Source organism: Monodelphis domestica, chromosome 1, assembly GCF_027887165.1.
Source record: "Monodelphis domestica isolate mMonDom1 chromosome 1, mMonDom1.pri, whole genome shotgun sequence".
Classification (NCBI taxonomy): Eukaryota; Metazoa; Chordata; class Mammalia; order Didelphimorphia; family Didelphidae; genus Monodelphis; species Monodelphis domestica.
The window spans coordinates 599,485,769-599,507,483 of NC_077227.1; the positions used below are offsets into that span (position 1 = coordinate 599,485,769).

At 38.3% G+C, this 21,715-nt stretch overlaps 2 protein-coding genes across 5 annotated transcripts in view; both read right to left on the reverse strand.

Annotated features, from left to right (window-relative positions):
- NCAPH (non-SMC condensin I complex subunit H) overlaps positions 1 to 9,993 on the reverse strand; it is a 65,336-nt gene extending 55,343 nt beyond the window's left edge. The window contains exons 1-5 of one of the 4 annotated variants that reach the window (XM_056813739.1): positions 9,471 to 9,993; positions 3,541 to 3,673; positions 1,408 to 1,651; positions 1,157 to 1,250; positions 288 to 380 (exon numbers count right to left, since the gene is read on the reverse strand). In XM_056813739.1, coding sequence (XP_056669717.1) covers positions 288 to 380; positions 1,157 to 1,250; positions 1,408 to 1,651; positions 3,541 to 3,550 — 441 coding nt within the window. In that variant the 5' untranslated portion in view covers positions 3,551 to 3,673; positions 9,471 to 9,993. Of the gene's footprint in view, positions 1 to 287; positions 381 to 1,156; positions 1,251 to 1,407; positions 1,652 to 3,540; positions 3,674 to 6,343; positions 6,483 to 6,593; positions 7,192 to 9,470 lie in introns of those variants that run through there. The other 3 variants (XM_056813740.1, XM_007476533.3, XM_007476534.3) reach the window with 3 other exon arrangements.
- Positions 9,994 to 13,582: 3,589 nt separating this feature from the next.
- Positions 13,583 to 15,298, reverse strand: ITPRIPL1 (ITPRIP like 1). The gene has a single exon (XM_007476535.3). It carries the CDS (start codon positions 15,296 to 15,298, stop codon positions 13,613 to 13,615), a length of 1,686 nt encoding a protein of 561 aa, XP_007476597.1. The 3' UTR covers positions 13,583 to 13,612.
- Between the last annotated feature and the right edge of the window lie 6,417 nt (positions 15,299 to 21,715).

Sequence of the window (21,715 nt, forward strand, 5' to 3'; positions counted from 1 at the left end):
AAAAGTCACTCCAGGGGGCAACTAGGTAGCTCAGTGGATTGAGAGCCAGGCCTAGAGACGGGAGGTCCTAGGTTCAAATCTGGCCTCAGACACTTCCCAGCTGTTAACCCCCATTGCATAGCCCTTACCACTCTTCTGCCTTGGAACCAATACACAGTATTGATTTCAAGATGGACAGTAAGGGTTTTTTTAAAAAAATCACTCCACTTCAGGGAAGGTGTGCTTAGTATTCCTAGACATACTCTTTCCCAACTCAAAAATACAAAGGCTTGAAAGGTTATCCTCACCTTAAAGTTGGTCAGTTCAGAGTCTTTTTCTTGGAGAATTTCAGTCATAAAATCAATCAAGTGCAGACCAAAAGCATTCTTGGTGGTGATTTTCTGAATTAGAAAACATGAAGGAAAAAAAACAGAAAAACATACAAGTTTGTTCTGACTCATAAGTGAAATCCCATATGGATGATGTCACCTCAGAAAAGGGTTCTAAGAAAGCAGTCCTTGTCCCTCTGCTCAGCTCCACTCTGAAGTGCTTGGTACAACTTAACAAGATGTACATCCTCCCCACATTTAACTGAGCATGTATCAGGTAGCTGACAGGCAATTCCTAAGGAGGTAACTAAAGGGCCATATAGCAATATCTGCACATTAAGAAAAATCAGCATAAGAAAAATTACAGAATAAATTCACAAAATTACTACTGATCATATACTTTCACAGTGAAATCTTAGTATTACAAACTCGACTCCAAGTGGTATTAGTCAACCCATTTAATAGAGAGGAAATTGAAGCAATGAGAACTTTACTAACTTGATCAATGTCTCAGAGAACCAGTGTCAGAGGAGGTTAATCACAGAGAAAAAGGATTTTGGTGTAGAGGTAACAGATGTGAAGGAGTCAGAAGTCTAAAAGGCAAGTCCTGGCTCTGCCACTGAGAAGAATAGCAATCTGTCTGATTCTTGTCTATAAAATAGGAATGATAGTGCCCTATCTACCCCAAAATGCAGCTATATGGCTCAAATGAGCTAATGGAGATATAATACTTTTTAAGAGTTATTATTGCAACCACCTATCATTATTACAGAAGAACAAAGACCTCAGATATGCAGGCAAGAAATCTAGGCATCTCTCTACTTGTCAATGGGATAGTAGATACTCACATTTTCAGTTGACAACTTGATGCACGTGGAATAATGATCTGCAATTTGTGTATTTGTAAATTTAGGAACCAGTAATGATGAAGTTTCAAATTTCCTAAAAGGATAACACTAGTAAGTATAAATTTATATATTCCTCTGCATGACTATTCCAAACACACCTACACTGCCTATCTTAGGGACATACATATGCACAGGATAGATAACAATCCACCCAAAGCACATTAGTGTAGAGAGACTAGAATTATACTTACCTATTAGAAGGGGATGCCACTGAATGTGGTGAATCTGTGCTACTGAGCTGTAGGTCAACAACTCTAGAACGCCGTCTTTGCCTTCTCTCCCGTTCATCATCATTCTGAGGGAAGTCTTCAAGGACAGGGGTGCCAGAAATATTCAAAGGTGGCTGTTTGGATGGGGGGGTCAGGAACACACTTTCAGGGGATGAGATGCGGTTGGAGTGGCCACCATTCTCAAGCCCTGAGCTGCTCATTGTGACTAAATGAAGAAAAACACAATGTATTCAGAATCTTGAACACAATATTTCATGTTAGCAATGGCAACGTCTATAAGTCAGAGTTAGACCACTTCTACTTTAGAAAGCAAGCTATTATCTATTCAATGCAATAAATATTTATTAAGCATCCACCATTTGCCAGGCAACTATGTTAAGTGCTGGAGATATAAAAGAGGCAAAAGATAGTTCCTGCCTTCATGGAGCTTAAAATCCAATGACATCTGACAGCAAATACTAAAAAGTGGAAATTACCCTCCCCCTACAAGCACAGATCAACATGCATCACCAGGGTAGCAAGGTGTCATAGTAGATAAGGTGCTGAGCCTGGAGTCAGAAAGATCTAAATTCAAATACAGCCTCAGATACTACCTTTGTAATTCTAGGGTATGTCACTTACTTTGTCATTCCTGTTTCAACTGTAAAAAGGGGATTATAATAACAGCTACCTCAGGGTGAGGGTTGTTATAAGGATCAAATGAGATACTTTTTGTTAAGCACTCAGCATGATGCCTAGCACATAATAGGTGCTTAAGAAATTACTTGCTTCCTTCTTCCTTCCCTTCAGAGAAATCTGGTGAATAATCTCTATGATAAGCTTGTATGTAGATACTACTATTATTATTAATATAAAGAACTCTTTTATACTATTGATGTCAAGAGAGTAGAGGAATAAGATTCAGAGTCTTTTAGACAGTGCTCTGTGTAATAGGTTTTATCTACTTGGGTTTTGGGGGATATGATTTAACCTGTGATTCATCTGAAATTAGAGAATAACAAATCTTAGCATAACAGTTCTCTATATATACAATGTTGTATCAGTGGGTCTCTTCTCTCCCAGTACAACTTAATAGATATTATTTGATTCTGATGCTAAATAGTAAGATACCTCTTCACACCTATATCATTCATTATGTATGGGAAGTTCCAGGGAAAACCAGAAAAAAAACATTGAGAAACCTCAGATATTGGAAGAATATCAGGGAAGCTAAACCTCTCTCCAACAAGTGTTTTATTAAAACTTCTCATGCAAAGGGGGCTCAGCTTTGGAGGGGGGAAAATGTCATAGAAAGATCTTACAGTGAAGAAATTTAAAGGGGTGAAATGTGAAGTCTTCATTTCACCTCTGGAAATAAGACTCTATAGGAGGTAGGGAAAGAGTTCTAGATTAAAATAAAAACTATAGTTTGTAGCTTCCCCATACTGACTATATGAAAGGAACCCTAAATATGAATATGAAAGCCAAATAGTTTTCTCTGAAAGTCTCAAAAACCTCAGATCCTCAAGACGTTTTATAAACTCTTCTTCAGACTTTAAAATTCAAACTTCAAAGAGTTTTTTGAAATAAAAATTTGTTTTCCCCAGGAAATTCTGAATATTTTTCACTGTGCATGAAGCAATGACCTTAGACTTCTAGGAACTTTATAACCTACAGGTAAAGATAGGCCCTATTAACATTCAAAAATTGTCATTTTGCTTTATTTTTTTTCTTCTGGGAAAGTAGGCTGCCTAAATGGAGTTTGTTTGGTTTGTATCCCATGGGACTTAAACACGTCAGATTGCTATTAAACTTATATAAAAAGTAATGAGCGAATCAATTCAGAAGGGACAGGGAAAAGCACCTGCCCCCACCCCCACCCCACTTTCCTTGGAGAGTTGAGAAGCCATAGAAATGGAATTTCTATACGTTGTCATTTATGACTGCTGTTGGTTGGTTTTACCTAACAGATTTTTTTTTGGCATAAGGCTCACAAAGTTGTGAGGGATAAAGTATATATTCAAAAATAACTATAATGAAAAACAAAAGGCATCAAAAAAACTTTATTTTTTTTTCTTTAAAAAAATAACATCTTTTTATTGGACCCAAACTTACCTGTAAGCATTTGTCCCTTGTCCAAATCACCATGGATAATGCAAAAAGCACTGGACTTGAAGTTAGGTTCTGGCTTTACCACTTAGTAGTTGGGCAGGTCACTTTGTACCACTTTAACTCTCAGTTTCCTTGTCTGTAAAATGGGAATAACAATGCTTGAACTAACCACCTCACAGGATAGTCATGAGGAAAGTGTTTTGTAAAATGTAACACTATATAAATGTGAACTATTTTTATTAAAAAGCCATGTTTGCCCATCCTACCCACAGACTTCACTGTTTCATTGAATTTTATATAATGTAATAATAAGAGCCCTGAACTTAGTGTCAGAAAGACCTAGGTTCTAGTCATCACTTTTATAGTTTATAACTTAGGCAAATCACTTAACTTCTTTAAAATGGACATCAATATTTACATTTCCAAATACAAGGTTCCTGTGAGAAAAAACACTTGTAAATTGTAGTGTATAAATAAGTCATTCAACTGTATGCCCTCTTTCTAAACTGAAGTCCAAATCTTTTTAGTTCTTTCTCATTAAACAGTCCAAACCCTATCACTTTTATAATTTTAAACCTTTGTTCCTATAAATGAATTCTCTAGCTTAACTATGTTTCCTTGTCAACTACTATTTGACTGTAATGCTGAAAGGACATTTTGAATCTTATACTTTCACCATTTCTCTTATCTTTTATTATATGTAAAGGACATGCACCACGGAGTTAGTGTTTGTCTGGATGCTGCAAACACTAGAGATGACAGGAGCTGGGCTGACCAGGAGGAAAGCAAGCAAAGAAACAATAGAAAAGTGATGGCCAAAGCAGAAGCAACCTGAAAAGCAATACCAGACAGGAGTAGAAGCTGATTTTCCCCCTCAGAAGAGGAGAGTGGAAGGGACACATCAGAAGAGTAAATAAAATAAGCACTTATGTATAATAACATATGCACAATATTATGCTAGTCATTGAGGAAACAAAAAGAAAACTGAATCCAGCTAGAGGAAGGGCAGAGAAGTGAAAAGGCATTCAATGAGTGCCTACTATGTGCCAATAACTATACTAATAAGTCAGCCAATGTTGTGTGTCCCTCTTTTTGAAGAGGACTAATGACATCATGGGGTGATGACTTGACATTTGACCCTTGGATTCAAATGAGGCAAACTATATAAAGTTGTCAATCTCACTCTTACTTCCAGAGTTATCAAAGTCCAGTGGCATGACAAAAAAGGTCAGTCTGATTGACAATGGATTAGGATATGTGGATGATCTTAGTCTGACCAAGCTCTAAATGGTCCACAGTGCATGCTTCAGGCACTTTTAATGGCCATTGGAAGGAAATGTTCCCATTCACCTATTAGGGGAAGTCTTCACATACTTGGGATGGCCATACCACTTAACTAATTAACAATTTTGAACCCTGTCTATTACCTTCAAACTAGTTTAGCCTATTTGTTGAGATAGTTTTACAAGGGGGTGGCCACTGTGCATGCTACAGTTTTTTGGAGCTACAAGTGAGAGTTGGATGAAAGGAAGATACCAAAAATGGCCAAACAGCCCTGGAAGGGCCAGGGCAAGCCCTTTCATCAGAGGCATAAATATGATAAGCAATGGAGATACAAAATAGGCAAAGGGCAGTCCCTAACCTCAAGGAGCTTATATTCTAATGAGGAAACAAGCAAACAAATAAGTATAAACAAGCTATAAATAGGAAATAATAAGAGGGAAGGTACTAGATAAATGAGATTAGGACTCTTGTAGATGATATTTAGTTAAAATTTGAAGGAAGCTACTCTCATCTGTTCCTCACAAACAACCTTTGAGGTAGATGCTATTATTCCCATTTTACAAAACTGAGTCAGACAAAAAAGTTAGTAATAAGTGGTCAAGGTCACACACCTAGAGAATGACTGAGATTTTTAATTTAGGTCTTCCAGACTCCAGGCACAGCACTCTTACAACATTTACCTCAATAAGTAATTAAAATGTAATTCAAAAGGGGGAAACCAGAAAAGGTTTTGAGCAAGGAAGTTCTGAGCCTAAAGTGAAGATGAGCAGGAACTAGTAAACTGACATCATGAGAAACAACCTGTGCAAAGGCATGGAGAATGGAACAGTTTGATTAGGCCAGTTAGTCTGGAGCATAGTCCAAGGGAAAGGTAAATAAAATGATAGACATCATTTCTGTATTCTTTACTACAATATAGCCTGCTCTAAGCCTGACATCCTTGTTAGCCTAACTGTTCACAGAGAATTGAGGCTTGCCTTTTTGGTGGGAAAGGATAAGCAAGAAAATTTGAAGTTCCCAGGGTTCCCAGGAAGTAAAGAGACTGTGTAACTTCCCAATACTGACCTCCTCCCAAAATGTCAGGAGAAACCACCTAGGGCAATTGGGATTCCTGCAAAACCTTTTTATACACCTTCACACCCCCTTTTCATTCTCCTCTTTACTTTCTCCTTTTTTCTCCCTCTTGCCTTTGTATGTATTTTTAAAAAATAGCTTTTCTTTATATATTTTAGCTCGGGCTTTCAAAGGAGACAGACAGACATCGTTAGTGACCCTGGAGAGAGTAGTTTCTGTTGAGTGGTAAGGTTAAAAGCAAAAGATTGAGAAATGAATGGAGAAAAGGAAACGGAAGCGACAAACACAGAAAACCCCTTCTAGGAGTTTGGATATGAAAGGATGAAAAGATATAAGGTAGCAGCAGCTTGAGGGAATGGTGGAATAAGTGAAAGGAATTAAAGAATAGGGATTTTCTGTGGAAAAGAAAATGAGCCAAAGAAAGAGGCTTCTCGAGGCCCACACATACATTTAGCGGGCTTCACGATGACGTCAGACAGGCTCGCTTTGCGACTGGCTGGTTGTGACCCAGCCCTGCCCATCATCGTTCGGCCCAAAGGGCCCCAGGTTGCAATCGCTTGCCCACATCTGCGCTACCCCAGCCCAAGCTCCCGCAAGCCCCCACGGAACGCAGGCTCGCGGCCGGAGCCGCTTCGCCCGTTCCTCGGTTCTGCACCGAGCACGCCAGCCTCGCCGGGCTCCTTGATACTCTCACTTACCCAGACCAATGGGTCTCATGAAGTACTGTGCCGTTCCTTCCCAAGATCGACTTGAAATCGCGCGCGCCAAAGCACTACTGGCTCTGGGTAACGGCCGTGAGGATGACGTACGTCCGGGGAGCGTGACCCAAGAAGCCTTACTATACGGGATTGGCTATTATGAGAGATGGGGCGGAGCGATACTGCTTTCAAGCGAAATCACCGAGAGGGTGGAGCTCTTTGATCCTAGTGGGGATGCCTTCTCCCAGATTTCTCTAATGGATCGGAGCGATTCTCCTCTAGGCCCTTTTATCTTCCCTAAGGAAGCCTTGGGCTAGTTGACCATCCCTGAGGCCTGAGTCGTTTCAGGGATCTACGAAGGCCGGCAGAGGATCTCGGCAGCTGGGGGGGAAAGGGGCGGGGAGTCCTGTGTATGGGCCCTGGCGCGCCCGTCTTGGAGTTTTGCCGGAACGGAAGCTGGTGCCAACCAGCGTAACACCGGCAACCCCAAGACCCACTAACAGTCAACAAACATTTTGTTGATCAGTCGTGTCCGACTTGTCGTGGTGCTCTTTAGGGTTTTCTTGGCAAAGTTGGAATAAGTTGCCATTAACTTCTCAGGGTCATTTTCCAGATGAGGAAATGTAAACAAACAGTTAAGTGACTTACCCAGGTCATAGTAAGTATCTATGACCAGATTTGATTTCCGGAACAAGCATTGTCCTAATCTCTGAGGATACAAAGTCAAAACAAAAAACCAGTTCCTTCTCTCAACAACTTCACAGTCTAATGGGGAAGACCACCTGCACACGTAGTAACAAGATATGTGTCTACATATGAGAGAGAATGCATTATACCCAAACTATATACGTATATATGTAACAGAAACAACATACAAGTAATTTTACTTTTTGGAGACCCGAGTTACATGAAGTCGTTGGTCTCAGTCCCTCTTCCAATCATGGAAGTCCAGGGACAAGTCAGGACAATTGGAAATGGCCCAGGATGCAGTCACCTTAGTGTCTTTGATGTCTGACCAAGTTCTATTCAGTGCAAACAATTATGTACTGAAAAAATGTAGATAGGTTTTGCTATAGGCATTTACATAGATGTATTATATGTATATAGGGGAGAAACAAAAACAGTTCTGTACAAACAAGATATATGCATTTACTTGGAATTACATGTATGGGGAGGAAACTTGCAAACAATTATTGAAAAACAAAATTGAAAAACAAAAGTATTGATATATACATACATTTATGAATGTATATTTATATAGGATAGAAATAAAAAGTTATGCACAAACCAGATATGTGCATATATATGCACATATACATATGTATACATGTATAGTGGAGGTAACAAGCAAACAAAATGTGTGTGCATATATACATATGGATGGTATATATTGGGGAGACAACATACTAATAAACAAAATACATTTATGTAAATAGATGGGGATATATGTTTGTATACATATATACATATATAGAATACAACATGTAAACAAGTTTATACAGATATTACTTATATATATGTGTGTGTTTATACATGTATTGGAGAGACATTATATAAATAAAAGCCATGTGTATGTATATGTATAAGGAAAGAACATGCCAAGTATGTACAAAAAGATGTGTGTACATAATCAACTTCCAATTTATTATATATCTTATTATTTCCAATTTATCTCCTATATATAATAAATTGGAAATAAAGGGAAGGCACTAGAATTTAAGAATCAGAAATTAGTAAAAAAAAGATTCATCAGGGAAGGAGGAAATGTGTGATTGCTATAGGTCAGAGGAGGGAGTCAGATACCTGTTTTGTGTCTTTGATTCCTTGGGAAATTTGGTGAAGCTATGGACTCAGAAAAATGTAATTCAGTCAATAAGCATTTATTAAGCACTTATATTTACAGACTCTGTGCTAAATATTAATGCTTTTAAATAACTGGAGAAAATGCTGGATTTCAGTTAGAGGTTAAGGAAAATAAAGATTTAATTTTTCTGCCATCTAATTTTACTAGGTTCCTTGAAATCTATACGCAGATCCCAGGTTAAGAGACCTGTTGTATGATTTCTATGAAAATCCCTGACAACCTTCTCCTCTCACCTTATGTAAGCACTTTTGCATTTCTCATTGTTAAGTCTGTAAACTCCCATGAGGACTAAGATCTCTTTATCTAAACTTTGTATCTCCCTTAGTGCCCCTCATCCTTTAGGACTAAAATCAAATCTTTATTCAAGAGAGATTTCTAGGTCTCTCCCACTACTACTGCCTTCCCTTCTTAAATGACTTTTCCATTTATACTATTTGCATATTCTCTCCCCCATTAGAATATGAGCTATATTGAGAGCAGGGACTGCCCTTCTTTGCATTCTCTTCACTGTGCACAATGCCTGGTACATGGTACTTAAATGCTTATTGACTTGAGAGTAAATCTAAAATAAATGTTGGTTAAATTAAACTAATCCTAAGTTGTCTGCCATGGTTTTTATATCAAAAGGTCAAATTGGGGTCCTGAACATCCTTAACCAGTAGAGGAACGCTTAGAACCCACTGGCTTTGGAATCGGGAGGCCTGGGATTGGAATTCCATTGTTCCTTTCCTTGAGTGATTCAGTCTTTCAGACTTTTTTAGTTTCTTCATCTATAAAGCAAGAGGTTTGGAGTAGATTACTTCTAAGGTCCCTTCTTGCTCATCTATTCATTTAGCTTAATCTTTCTGAGCTTATTTTGACTTTTCTTTAATCACCTTTTGAAAAAATTATTCCAAAATGTAATTCATGTTTAGAGGTTATATTTGGCTATTCTATTCTGATAGTAGACTGTCTTAGAGGAAGAGAGGATTCTTTTTTCTGGCTGTAGAGCATATATTTAAATGATTTCCTACCTGTTAATACGACTACATTGTCCTCTAATGAGCCAAATGCAATGGATGTGTGATGATGGGAATTGGGTTTGCCTCAGAGAAGAAACCTTTTGAAGAGTTTTGGTTAATGTCCATGATGGAGTTAAGTGAAACAATCCAAAGTTGTTTTGAGGCCATACTTTTATCCTGTCCTAACTATCTGGTGATGGTGACAGCTTTGGCTAAATAATAGTTCAATATCCAACTGTAAGGGCAGCTAGGTAGGTAGTAGATAGAGCACCAGTCCTGGATTGGGAAGGATGGAATTCAACTATGACCTCAGACACTTCCTAGCTATGTAACCCTGAACAAGTCACTTAACACCAATTCCTCATCTTTGCCTCTCTGTCTTTGAATTGTTACTAAGACAGAAAGTAAGGTTGTTTTTTTTAAATACCTAATTGCACAATGTTCTCATTACATGTTATTTCTCTGTTTTTTGTCTCTTCTGAATCCTATATCTGGCTGATTGGGGCTAGAATATGTACATACAAAGAAGTTACAGTGAATTATCATTAATGTCTGAAGCACAATTCCTCTGAATAAAAAGGAAGTAGCAGTGGAGCCAGCTACCCAAATTTTGCTTTTTAGGCTGACAAAAAAAAAAAAAAAATATATATATATATATATAGCATGAAAATCTCCAGTGAACTCTACCATAGCCTCAAATAGAGATTCTATTTCTAAAATAATAATTCAGGGGCACCTAGATGTCTCAGTAGACTGAGAGTCAGGCCAAGAGACAAAAGGTCCTAGGTTCAAATCTGATGTTAGACACTTCCTAGATGTTTGACCCTGAGCAAGTCACTTGATGCCCATTGCCTGTCTCTTTCTACTCTTCTACCTTAGAATCAATCATCAGTATTGATTCTAAGATGGAAGTTAAGGGTTTTAATAAATAAATAATATAATAAAATAATAATTTAGTCTTAAAATATCCTTAATTTGGCTAGAGAATACTGATATTATTGCTCTCAGATAATATGAAGTATCATTTTAAACTTCTAAACCTTGTCTAACTTCATAATGTGTTTCATGACATAAAACACTGAATTTGTATAAGACTTGGGAAATGTCTCTGCAGTCATCCTGCCTTACAAGCAAATATCTTTGTGTGTGTGCATGATGAGGAATTCTTGCTCTGTTAAGTGATAGGCTAAGAACCAACAATTCATGTCTCCCATGATTGCCAGATAATAACTTCCCTCCCTTATAATAATATAGGGTGTGTGAACCACACTAGTACTTGTAATTTTTCAAAGTTAAAATGGACATCATCCCCATGATGGGTAAATATGAAGCAAAGGGGGACTAAATGACTTGTCTAAGTCACAAAGTCTAGTTAGTGACAGAGAAGGTTGACAAGAAGCTAAATCTTACCAGATTCTTTCCATTAACACCTTGCTCTCTCTTATGACTTTCCCAGATGGAATTATAAATAGTGGCCTATAAAAGTGACTCAGTGTCCTGCAGATAAATCCTCTGAACTTTAAAAGTTTTAGGGTTTGTGTTTTTTGTTTGTTTGTTTGTTTTGGATAGAAAGCTTTAGGCTCTTTATCATTAAGGCTATTGGCAATTGTGTCCTTCTATTCATCTTTTTTTTTACCTGTACCCCTTTCCGCACCCTCTGCTCCACCCAAGCTTTGCTGACTATATCTTTTGTTTCCTTCACCCACTCACAACTTTATAATTTCTTTCATGACTCCTATTACACTGGAAACAACCACCTACAATACTGTACCAGTTTCATTCTTTCTCTTTGGACCAGTGCTTAATGGAAATTATAAACACAGTTTATGGTCACTTAGGCCTTTTAATTTTGCAAAGATTATGTCTTTGTAGCACCATAGAAATTGTTCATGGCACAATAACAGTATGTTGTGTTTAACTTTTATATTTGCTTTTTCCTGGCAACTGGCCATACCCACCAGGAAATCCACAAGGCAGACTAGTATGGAGTATATTGTGAAATGCCAACATTTGCTGAAGTATGCTGGGAGGTACTTGGTGATATTCAGAGTTAGGCATGTGTAACCTTGGTCTGACATGTTTAGTTCAAAAAGGATGCATATTTAAACAGAAAATAGTTTACTTTATTGGTTCAAAAATAAAATGAGTTATTTTTAACTCTCCAGAAATGTGTGTATAGTTTAAAAAAAGACTAATTTCTTCCACTATCACAAGACTATCACAACTTCAAAGAAATTCATGGCATATCCCCAAAAGTATCATACAAGAAAAGATCTACCTTTGTTCTATGGGAAGGCCAATGTGAGTCAATCCTGGATTTTGACACACTTTGAACCATTTTGTGTTATTGTGTCTGTAGTCCCAAAGAAGCTAGCCAGAATCTGATACCCTGTGGAAGTAGTGTTAACATCAGACATCAGCCACATTTCCACAGATAGCATTTTATGATAACAATGGGGAAGAAATCCAACTAAGATATGATCCCCCACCCTACCCCACCCTATTTCCCCCCCACAAATCAAAATAAATGAATACCTGAGGTTTAAAAAGGCAAAACCAAATCCAAAGCATTGTTAGAATCAACATTTGTTAGAGTCAAAGTGTTTTCACAAGTCCAACATTTTTAGTAAGCCTGGATTCTTACAACTCACCTTTGAAAACCACAATGTTCAGATAATTATTCAGAAACTGAAAGAATTACCAAACTGAGGGAAAGCAGAATGTATTAGAGGTTAGTGGTTAAAATGTCTTTCCAGGAAAAAAGTTCTTCCTCAAAACTATAACAATTGTTGGTTGTCTTAAAATTGAGAGATGTTCTCCAACAAATAACACTACATAGCAATTGATAATCTTTCTTAAAGACCCTGTTTTTAGAAGATCATTCATTCTTTATTCTCCATTGCTTCCAAGCTCTGGAAAAGTTTTCAGATACTTGCTATGATATTAATTAGAATAAGTAAACTACATTAGCTTGAGGGTAGATTAGTCATTTCTGAATCTTACCCTTCCCCTTCGACAACAGTGGAAGTACTTCAAGCAAGAAGATCACCACCTATTCATATGTTGTTATCTAATGCAAATTTTCTCCATGTCTTCATAAATTCTTCATAAATTATCTCCCCCATGGGTTAGAGGCTTTCTTCTGATTCTTTTAATAGCAATGTTAAAGAATCAGTGCTAAAGGGAGTAGCTAGGTGGCAGAGAGGAGAGAGGCAGGCGCAGAGATTGGAGTTTCTGGGTTCAAATCTGGCTTCAGACACTTCCTAGTTGTGTGATGCTGGGCAACTCGAATTAACCTACCCCTTACCACTCTTCTGCTTTGGATCCAATAAGCAGTATTGATTCTAAGATGAAAAATAAGGGCTTAAAAAATATCAATGCTAAAACATGATTAGGACTGGCCATGTCAGGAATATAATAATAGCTATGTATGAAAATTAGAGTCACAACTAAAAAACACAACAAAGAAGAGAATGTCTTGCTTCTTGGTTGCATGTTAGAAATTTTGAAGGTAGGGAAAACTCAGGAAGAGTTGGATCCTATGTGAATTTGAAAACAAAAGCCTGACAGCATTTACTTGAGATGAGGTGATATAGAGAAATCATTCCAATAACAAATGATTCCTGTTTACATAGTACTTTATGGTTTAAAAAAAAAAACACTTTATAGAATGTGACAATCTGTGATGTTTGCTAAATAGATCTGTTCACATAAGGAAATCACTTCAAAGGGAAAACTAGGCAAGGTGCATAATCAGAAACAGGCTAAAATGAGTGTCCCACTCAGATTATCCCCATTTTTTCATTGTTAATGTTTATAGTTTACTTCTAGGTCTCAAATCAAAACATGTGCTCGTGGTGCCTATACATTCCTGGTCTCCTTTTGGTCATGTTTTATAAAACATGTCAGTAGAAAAACCTTAGAAGCTACAGCCCAAGTTAGTTAGTATTGGGTAGCCTGGCATCATATTTTCATAAACTCCTGGGAGACTCTCTAAGTGCCTCCTCCTGCTGCTCCCTGTGCCTAGGATCATGAACTATACACATGCTTATGACAGATCAAGGGGCACAGATACTAACTGCTAAGACATCTGAAAAACAGACACTCTAGAGGAGCCCAGAAAATTCAGTAATCCCATTTTTTTTTAATGGCCTTTACATGACCCTACCAGGTATTGGTAAGCCGGACAAAGATTTCACCTGGGTCACAAGGTCATGGAACTCTGTCACTGCCTTGGAGTGTGCCACAGAGTCCAGTTCGAGGTGCCGAAAGAGGTTGAAGGGCTTGACACTCCGAAAGTTCTTGGGGACTGGGATGGTGAGGGGTAGAAAGGTGTTTCCAATCAGGAAGTGATAAAGACATCTCTCCTGTAGCCCACGGCCAAGGTACCAGAGGATGTCCTGGAGCCGCTGGGGAAATAGTTCAGGCTTCCATTCAGTAAGAGGCAGCCGGAGCAAGAGATGCATGAGGGCTGTCTTGAAGTGGTAAGGGGTGAGAATGGGTTGATGTAGCCCATGGGGTGGAGCCTTTAGGCTCTGGAGATATGAAATGACCTGGAGACACTTGAGATGACAAGTGTTCTCCGGGGCAAACCGCCCAACCAGCTTCAGAAACAGGTGCTCACAGGCTGCGAAGGACTCAGGCCAGTCCACGCTAGTCAGTTTCTCTTGTTCAGGTGACTGACTCACAAAATAAATCAGAGTGTCATCCCGTTGCACTCCCAGAATCAAGTTGATTAAGAGAAATCGACCTGAGCGATAGTCCAGCCTCAGTTTACATGAGGTGGCTGAAGAGGGAAGGCTAAGCTTAAAGTCATATTTATGTGCCACTAAGGCCCAGGCCTTCCCTATCATGCTTCGGAACCAATATAGGCTCTTGAATACATCCAGGTTTGAACCAGTACAAAAGTTGTTCTTCAGGGTATTGGCAGGCTTTCCAGGACGGGAGCTGTGATCCCAGTGGTGTACAAGACATATCACATCCCCCAAAAGCTTTTCTCGCTTGCATACGCACTCTGACTCCACCCTCACTCGTCCACAACGGAGCAGACCAGATTCTGGAGTTCTCATATCTACGTGGAATGAGTTGTTTTGTGGGGGCGATAAAGGCACCAGCACATCAAACCTGTGAACATCTTGGCCAATACCCCATTTCTCAAAGGCAGGGCCTATACCTAAGCAATCCTCCAGCTGGGGGTATAGCTCTTTCCGGCCCACAATCTGACAGGTCTCTATCAGGTCATCCACAAAGCTCTCCACGAATTCACAAGTACTAGGCAAGTCACGGATATTGTTTTCGAGATTCTGCTCCAAAAAGGAATCCAAGTCTTCCTGCTTAGGAAAGTCAGATAGCCAAGTACATGCAGTATTAACAGTCTCCCCAGTGAATTCCTCCTCTTCCTCATCACTGCTGGAGTCAAAAGATGGCTCCTGTTGCATATTCTGCCGAAGAAGCTCAAAGAGGAGAAAGAGACCAAAGAGCCCTGCATTCCACAGGTTTCCCAGCATCCAGCCTACAGGCCCCGGTGAGCTTTCAGTCTGGAATACCTGAACCTTCTCTGATTCTTCTCTTCGTACCTTGTTTTTCCTGATGCTTTTTTCCTTATCGATGGTTTCATGTTTTTCTTCCTCAATTCCTAATGGTTTCCAAGCTTCCTCCTGCATCTTCTCTTCTTGGGTTCTCTTTTCAAACTCTAGCTCCAGCTGCCGCATCTCTTCAATCATTACTTTTTCCAGTTGTCGGCTTCGGGCCAATGTGGCCAGGTCCATCCGGTCACTGACAAACATCAGGTGCTGGACAACATACATCACCGCCACAAACAGGAAGCTTATCATAGCCATGGAGGCCACTGCATCTGGAGAGGTAGGAGAGTGGGGGAATAAATAGTGATCTTCTGGGCTTGCTTTCTCTCCACTTGCATATTCCTCAGCAACCTGTACCCCAAAATCATGGAAGATGGCTACATGCTCAGGGAAGAAAGAGGAATATTCTATAGCTTGGACTAGACAGATGGAGGCTATCTTCCTGTGATGAGTTCTCTTTGTATTAAAAAAGGATAGGGGTAAAGGAATATTTTTTTTTATATATATATGGATATATATATATAGCTTTCTTCTACATGGCTTAGAGAATATTTAGACCCCCCCAACATAGGGAGGTAGGTAATTTTTCCATTCCTTTATAAGTTGGATGGGTATTCTCACAGTTCTCACTCAACCATAGAAGTCCACCACAGAAACTAGATATGCCCCTACTAATCCTAGTGACTTTCTTCCCCCTGGCAAAAGGCATTGAGTCTTCCTAGGCAACTTGCCTTTCCCAATTCCAGGCAACCTAACCTCTGATTGTTCAATGGCATTTCCTCTTTGACTTCATAACCTCTTGTCTGCCTAACCTGTGACATCACAATGGCCCTGCCTCCTCATCTCCAACCTACCCTTGAAATATCATTTATATCCCCAATATACACCTGGTATCCTCTACAGGCAGTATTCACAGTCACCTCTATGGCTTGCTACATAGGGTGCTCTCCTGTTTTTGTTGGACCCTGTCCCACGTACGCTGGTTCTGGCACTGAATCCAAGACACTGCTGGAGGAACCTTGCTGCCTAGACATTCTTCTGCCTGATCAGGAAGCAGAAATCCACTTTCCTGCCCAGAGGAGCAGAAGGAAAGAGCATTCACCTCCATCAATCACCAGGAATTCAGGGAATACTGACTATCAATAACATCTATGGAAGGTCTGAAGAAAGGATATGGAAGATAGAATTTTTGTGTGTGGTATTCCAAAGACCTCTGATATCTTTCCTCCTCTGGAAACTAGAATTACTTCTAATAACTTCTAGTTATTTCTCATCTCTATCTCTAAGAGCCCCATTAAAATTTAGGATAGGGATAAAAGGACCTTGTGCTCAAAATAGCAGATCCACCCATTCCCAGCCATAATTACTGTCCTTTTTAGAGTTCTCTCTGAGGCATGCACCCTCCCCCCCCCACCCTACGTTCCTGAGGCAACAATCCCACCCAGGGCTACTGCCAAGAGGGCCAAGGTTACTTACAGTCCAAGAAATCACAAGCATACTTCTTAAAGAGGCCAACTAGCCTCAACCTTCATGCCTCCCAATAGCCTTTGCCTTATCTGTCAATAGTCTTTCTCTTCTTCAGCCTCTGTGGAGTCTGCCAGATAGAGAGTCTCTTTAGCAGTTTCCAAAGGCTATACCATGGTGTATACGTGTGTCTGCTTGTCTCCAACTCCCTTTGCTTACAAGATAGGCATTGTACCTGGTTTAAAAAAAAAAAAACAAGGCACCTCCCAGGAGCTGGCTGCTTCAATGGAAATCTTATTCCTCTGATAGCAGACCGAAGCTATGCTCCGCCTAGCCTGCGGCTCCACCCTCCCTTTCTCGTGGATACATGATTTTGCTTTCTTTTACACATCTGGCCAGCTGCCCAGTCCTGTCCAAGCTCCTCCCAAGTATAATCTAGATCACCAAGTGACAATAGGAAAGAATTTGGCCCAGATCAAGGTCAAATTAAAAGATATCTAAGTGCTACAATAATTACCAACCTACTTTCTACTCTTCTGGTCACAGTCCAGTTTTACTGTCAGAAAAGAAAGCTCAGAATCTTAAGAGAAAGTTGTCAAACTCAATAACTGCCCAGGGAATATATTCTATCTTCCAAACACTCTAATACCTCGGTGTGCCGGTAGGGGTCAGTGTGGCCATGAGACTTCACTAAACCGTCTACTTCCTCTGGTTTACTTAGCAACGGTCATCAAAACATCCTTGATATTATAAAACCAGATGATACTTGGCAAAAGACTAAAAATTGAGAGAAAACAAATGTTCTCGTTTATTCAAGGTGTCCCCAGAGAAAAAATGCTAAATGATAAAGTTCCCTCATCTACAATGTGAAATGGTTAGACCAGACAATCCTTTCTAATTCTAAAATTCTATGCCCTTAAGTCTGTCTTCATCACTATTCTTTAAGACTTTTTTAAATTTATGTTTTAATTTTTACATCATCATTATTTTCAGATATACTTCCAAGACAAGAACCTTCTCCAAGTTAAGCAGTGATTGCAAAGAACATTATAATTCACATATCACATGCATAGTCATCAAGATGACCCAGGGAGGGAGACACACCTAAGCACAGGTTTTCCAAATTACTTCAAAACAGCAGGAAATGAATAAAAGACAAGTAATAAAAAAAGAGAGACAATAGGAAATAGTTTCTAAGACAAATCTTACTAAAAAACCAGCAGAGTGACTGGAAAAAATAAGTAAATAAAAAAGAGACCCCAGTACAATAAATATATAACCTAGGTAAAAGAAATTGAAGTGAGATCTCTAGGAGAAAAGGAGAATACCCCAACTTCAAGATGTCCTTTTTCTACTACTGTATGCTGAAGAGCCAATTTTCATTCTGTCCCCCTCTATCAAAACCTCTTCTCACAAAAGATCTTGAAAAAAAGAATCAGAAATGTTTCAAGTATTTGTATGTGAATCATACCTCTCACATTAAGGTCGATGGGTTAAGATTGGTTTTTTAAGAGCCAACTGTGGGCTTTGACTCCTCAACTAATTTTCATTTAAGATTCATTTGGTGCCACTTCGATTTTCCCACATCTGTCACAAAACTGAGGGAAACAAGGAAATTTAATATTAAAAAAGAACCTAGAAAATAATAGAACTTTTAAGTTTGGAATGGTTAAGAGATTTCAGAACAGTGTGAACTTTCCCTACTGTTAAAAAAAAAAAAGTATTCACATGGGCATCAAGTGTCAAAATATCAAGGTTGAAACTAACTCATTAGACTCATACTCAGGCAAAATCTCTAAGCCTTTTCCCAGTGTTCTGTCATTCATAGCCATTTGGAATGAATATAGCTATGAACTTTTAAATAATCACTTAATTTGGAAAAGTTTGAGGTTTAGTTCATAATGCTGCATTATGTGTTTCATGTGTACTTCTCAAGATAAATGTAGAGAAACATTTTGATGACCATTCAAAACATCCCTTAATTTTATTTTTAATTTTTTTTCTTAGTATTCCAAACTTAATAATCATTAACAATTATGAAATTTCATTTTACAAAGAATCTGAAAAGATGAATTTCTATCACATACATTATTTTAATGTGTTAAATTTAACAAATAATTAATAAAAATAGCTCTTTTTGTGTCCCTTTCAGTTCTTTGGTATACTTTTTTTTGGGGGGGGGCAAACCCTTACCTTCCGTCTAATGGCTCCAAGGCAGAAGAGTGATAAGGGCTAGGCAATGGGGGTTTAGTGACTTGTCCAGGGTCACACAGCTGGGAAGTGTCTGAGACCAGATTTGAACCTAGGACTTCCCATCTCTAGGCCAGACTCTCAATTCACTGAGCCACCCAGATGCTCCCCTTTGGTATACTTTTTAAAATGCTTTTTCTTTTAAAATATTTTATCATAAACATAATTAAACATAAACACTTTGATACAAAGAGGAAAAGAGTTATATATGAAACTCAGCATTTGTTAACATTTTCAAACTGTCCATTAAATGTTAGCAAAGTAATAACAAAATGGTTTCCTTTTTGTTTTCTTCTGCATATTTTTAATTTTGTATTGCTGCTCTTCCTCGTCTTATTTTCGCATTTCTACCAAACAATCAACAAGTATTTATTAAGCATCAGACACTGTGCTGGGGATACAGGTACAAATAATAAATCCCTACTCATTTTGAGATTACATTCTAACAGGGGAACCAAGTACGTGTAAATATATATAGCATTTATTTGAAATATAAAGTAATAATTTAAATTAATAAATATATTACATAATAAAAATAAATTATTAATAATAAATTATATATAAAATACATAAAATTATAATGTAAATAACAATTACACAAAGTATTTAAAATCAAAGTAATACAAAGTAAGACAGGAAGGTACTCATTGGTTACCTTCATCACTGAATACTTACTATTAAAAAACTGATATGTAGGGACAGGTAGGTAGTATAGAGGATGCTTCCTGGTCTGGAGTCAGGCTCAAATCTGGCCTCAGACACTTCCTAATTGTGTCACACTGGGCAAGTCACTTAACTCCAGTTGCCTAGACCTTGTCACTCTTCGGTCTTAAAATTGATATTAAGAGAGAAGACAAGGATTGTTTAAAAATACCAACTTATATGTGCCTGGTGCTAAAACTGGATTGAACAAATGCCCTCCAGGAGCTTTAAGACAGCACTGATAACAGTCATCTATCTACCAACAAGTACAAACAGTTCCCATTTAGAAATAGATTGTGTTCTAAAAACTCCTTTCTAAATTTTATGTTGGAATACTAGAGTATTCCCCTTACTGAGATAATTTTCTAAATAGTGACCAGGTTTCCAGGGATGCTTAGAAAAGAGACAGTGTGATATAGGAGTAAAAGCTCTTGTAGTGAAGTTAAAGCACTTGATTCTGTCTAGTCTTGAGCCCAGATAAGAATAAAGAGAATTGTAGACCCTAAATTGATTTGAGTCCCTATTCCAACACTAATTAGAAGTAGGTCTGTTCTACACCCTTCCAATTCTAAAATTACCCAATTCTCTTCCCCTAAATAAAACCTTTTATTTTCCTAGAAATTAGAAGGAAAATAGTCTTGCTTAAAGTAATCCATACCAATGTGTGAATAATTGAGACCTCTGGAAAGGATAAAAAGTTACTTGCATTATTAAAAAAAAAAAAAAGATTCTTGTTAAACCAAAAAATTTTGGGAAGTATAAAATTTCAGGAAGTAAATCAAAATAAAGTGAAAATTTTAGGCAATGTGGGAGATGGTCTCTGCATAACTCCTACTTCAGACTCCTTAGGTTCTCTAAATACACCAACGTTGGTTAGTTGGATTTTGTTTGCAACACTTCCCATGGCAGTGGCAGGGATCCTGAGATCATAGATTTAGAATTGGACAAGACCTTAAAGGTTATCTGATACGTTCCTTTCATTTCATAGATGTAGACGAGAAAAGTTCAAGAAATTTTCCCAAGGTCAGGCAAGGAGTTGATGGATGGATGGGCTGCAACAGATGTGTATGTTTTTTCAGTGTTTGGTTTGTGGGGAACTGTTTGCTCATATGGAACAAGCATAGAGACCCACAGAAGACTGTGAAGATGCAGAATTTAAGTCCAAGCCCAAGAATTAGATAAACAAACATGGTATGGGGAAAAGTGAGTGTTCTGGTTTTTATGCCAGGGAAGATGACTAAAGTAATAGAATAGTAACTATGATATACCAAATACTAGAATGCACAACATGTTTCTTTTAATAGCAAATTACACACACACACACACACTTTCTGATCAAGGTAGGACTTTGACCAAACCAGTTACAGAAGTCTCAAAAACTTGTCTTTTATGAATTCTGAACTCGTAATATTGTGATGGAGGCTCTATGAAGTATATCTGGTATGGTGATGGGTTTGTGCATCATGACTGCTTCTCAAAGCAAGGGAAAGAGAAAACTTCCTCCTCACTTCTCCTGAGTCATGGAAAATTTCTCAAAAGGAGTGGGATTTTTAAAAGTTATTTGGGTAATGGGCAATTTAAATTCCAAGAATGACCTAGAACAGGGAAAGGCACAAAGGGGGAAGGTAGGGAAAATGTTTAAGAGAACAGAAGTTTGAATGGACAGAGAACAGTGAGAGAGGCTGAGGGAGGAGAAAAGTAATTCAATTCCACAAAACCCTTAGAGAACACCTGCTGTGGGCTAGATGCTGAAGGAAATGTAAAAATAAAGACCAGGCCCTCAGGAAACTTACAATTGAGTAGTCCAGAAATAAATATGAAGATGAAAAAAATGCAGTTTTCTTTTTTTCATTCAAAGATATTTTATTTTCCCAATTACATGTAGTAACAATTTTCAACATACACCAAACAGCAGTTCAAAAAAACATGAAGCTTGACACAATGCCTCTCACCTTTCCATGCCAGGAATAGAACTCAATTTTAACATAAAGCTCAAAATCAAGAAATAAAGTGGAAAATGAACAAACAACAAAAAAGAATCTTACCATAAAAATCCACCATAGTCTGTTCAGGGGAGTCTAGTGTCTCTGATGTGGGGGCTTACCTACCCCTTTTTCCAGGACTACTTTTCTTCTTTGGTGTCCACCTGCCATCCAGCTATCACCTGTGGCTTTCAGAAGTCACTTTTAAAAATTGTTGCATCCCTTTTTTATAGTATGATATTATTTTACTAAGGGTTAGGTATATTCTTCCCACCTC

Coding starts and splice junctions, on each gene's coding strand:
- ITPRIPL1 (XM_007476535.3), bottom strand. CDS start 15,298: ATGGCTATGATAAGCTTCCTGTTTGTGGCGGTGATGTATGTTGTCCAG.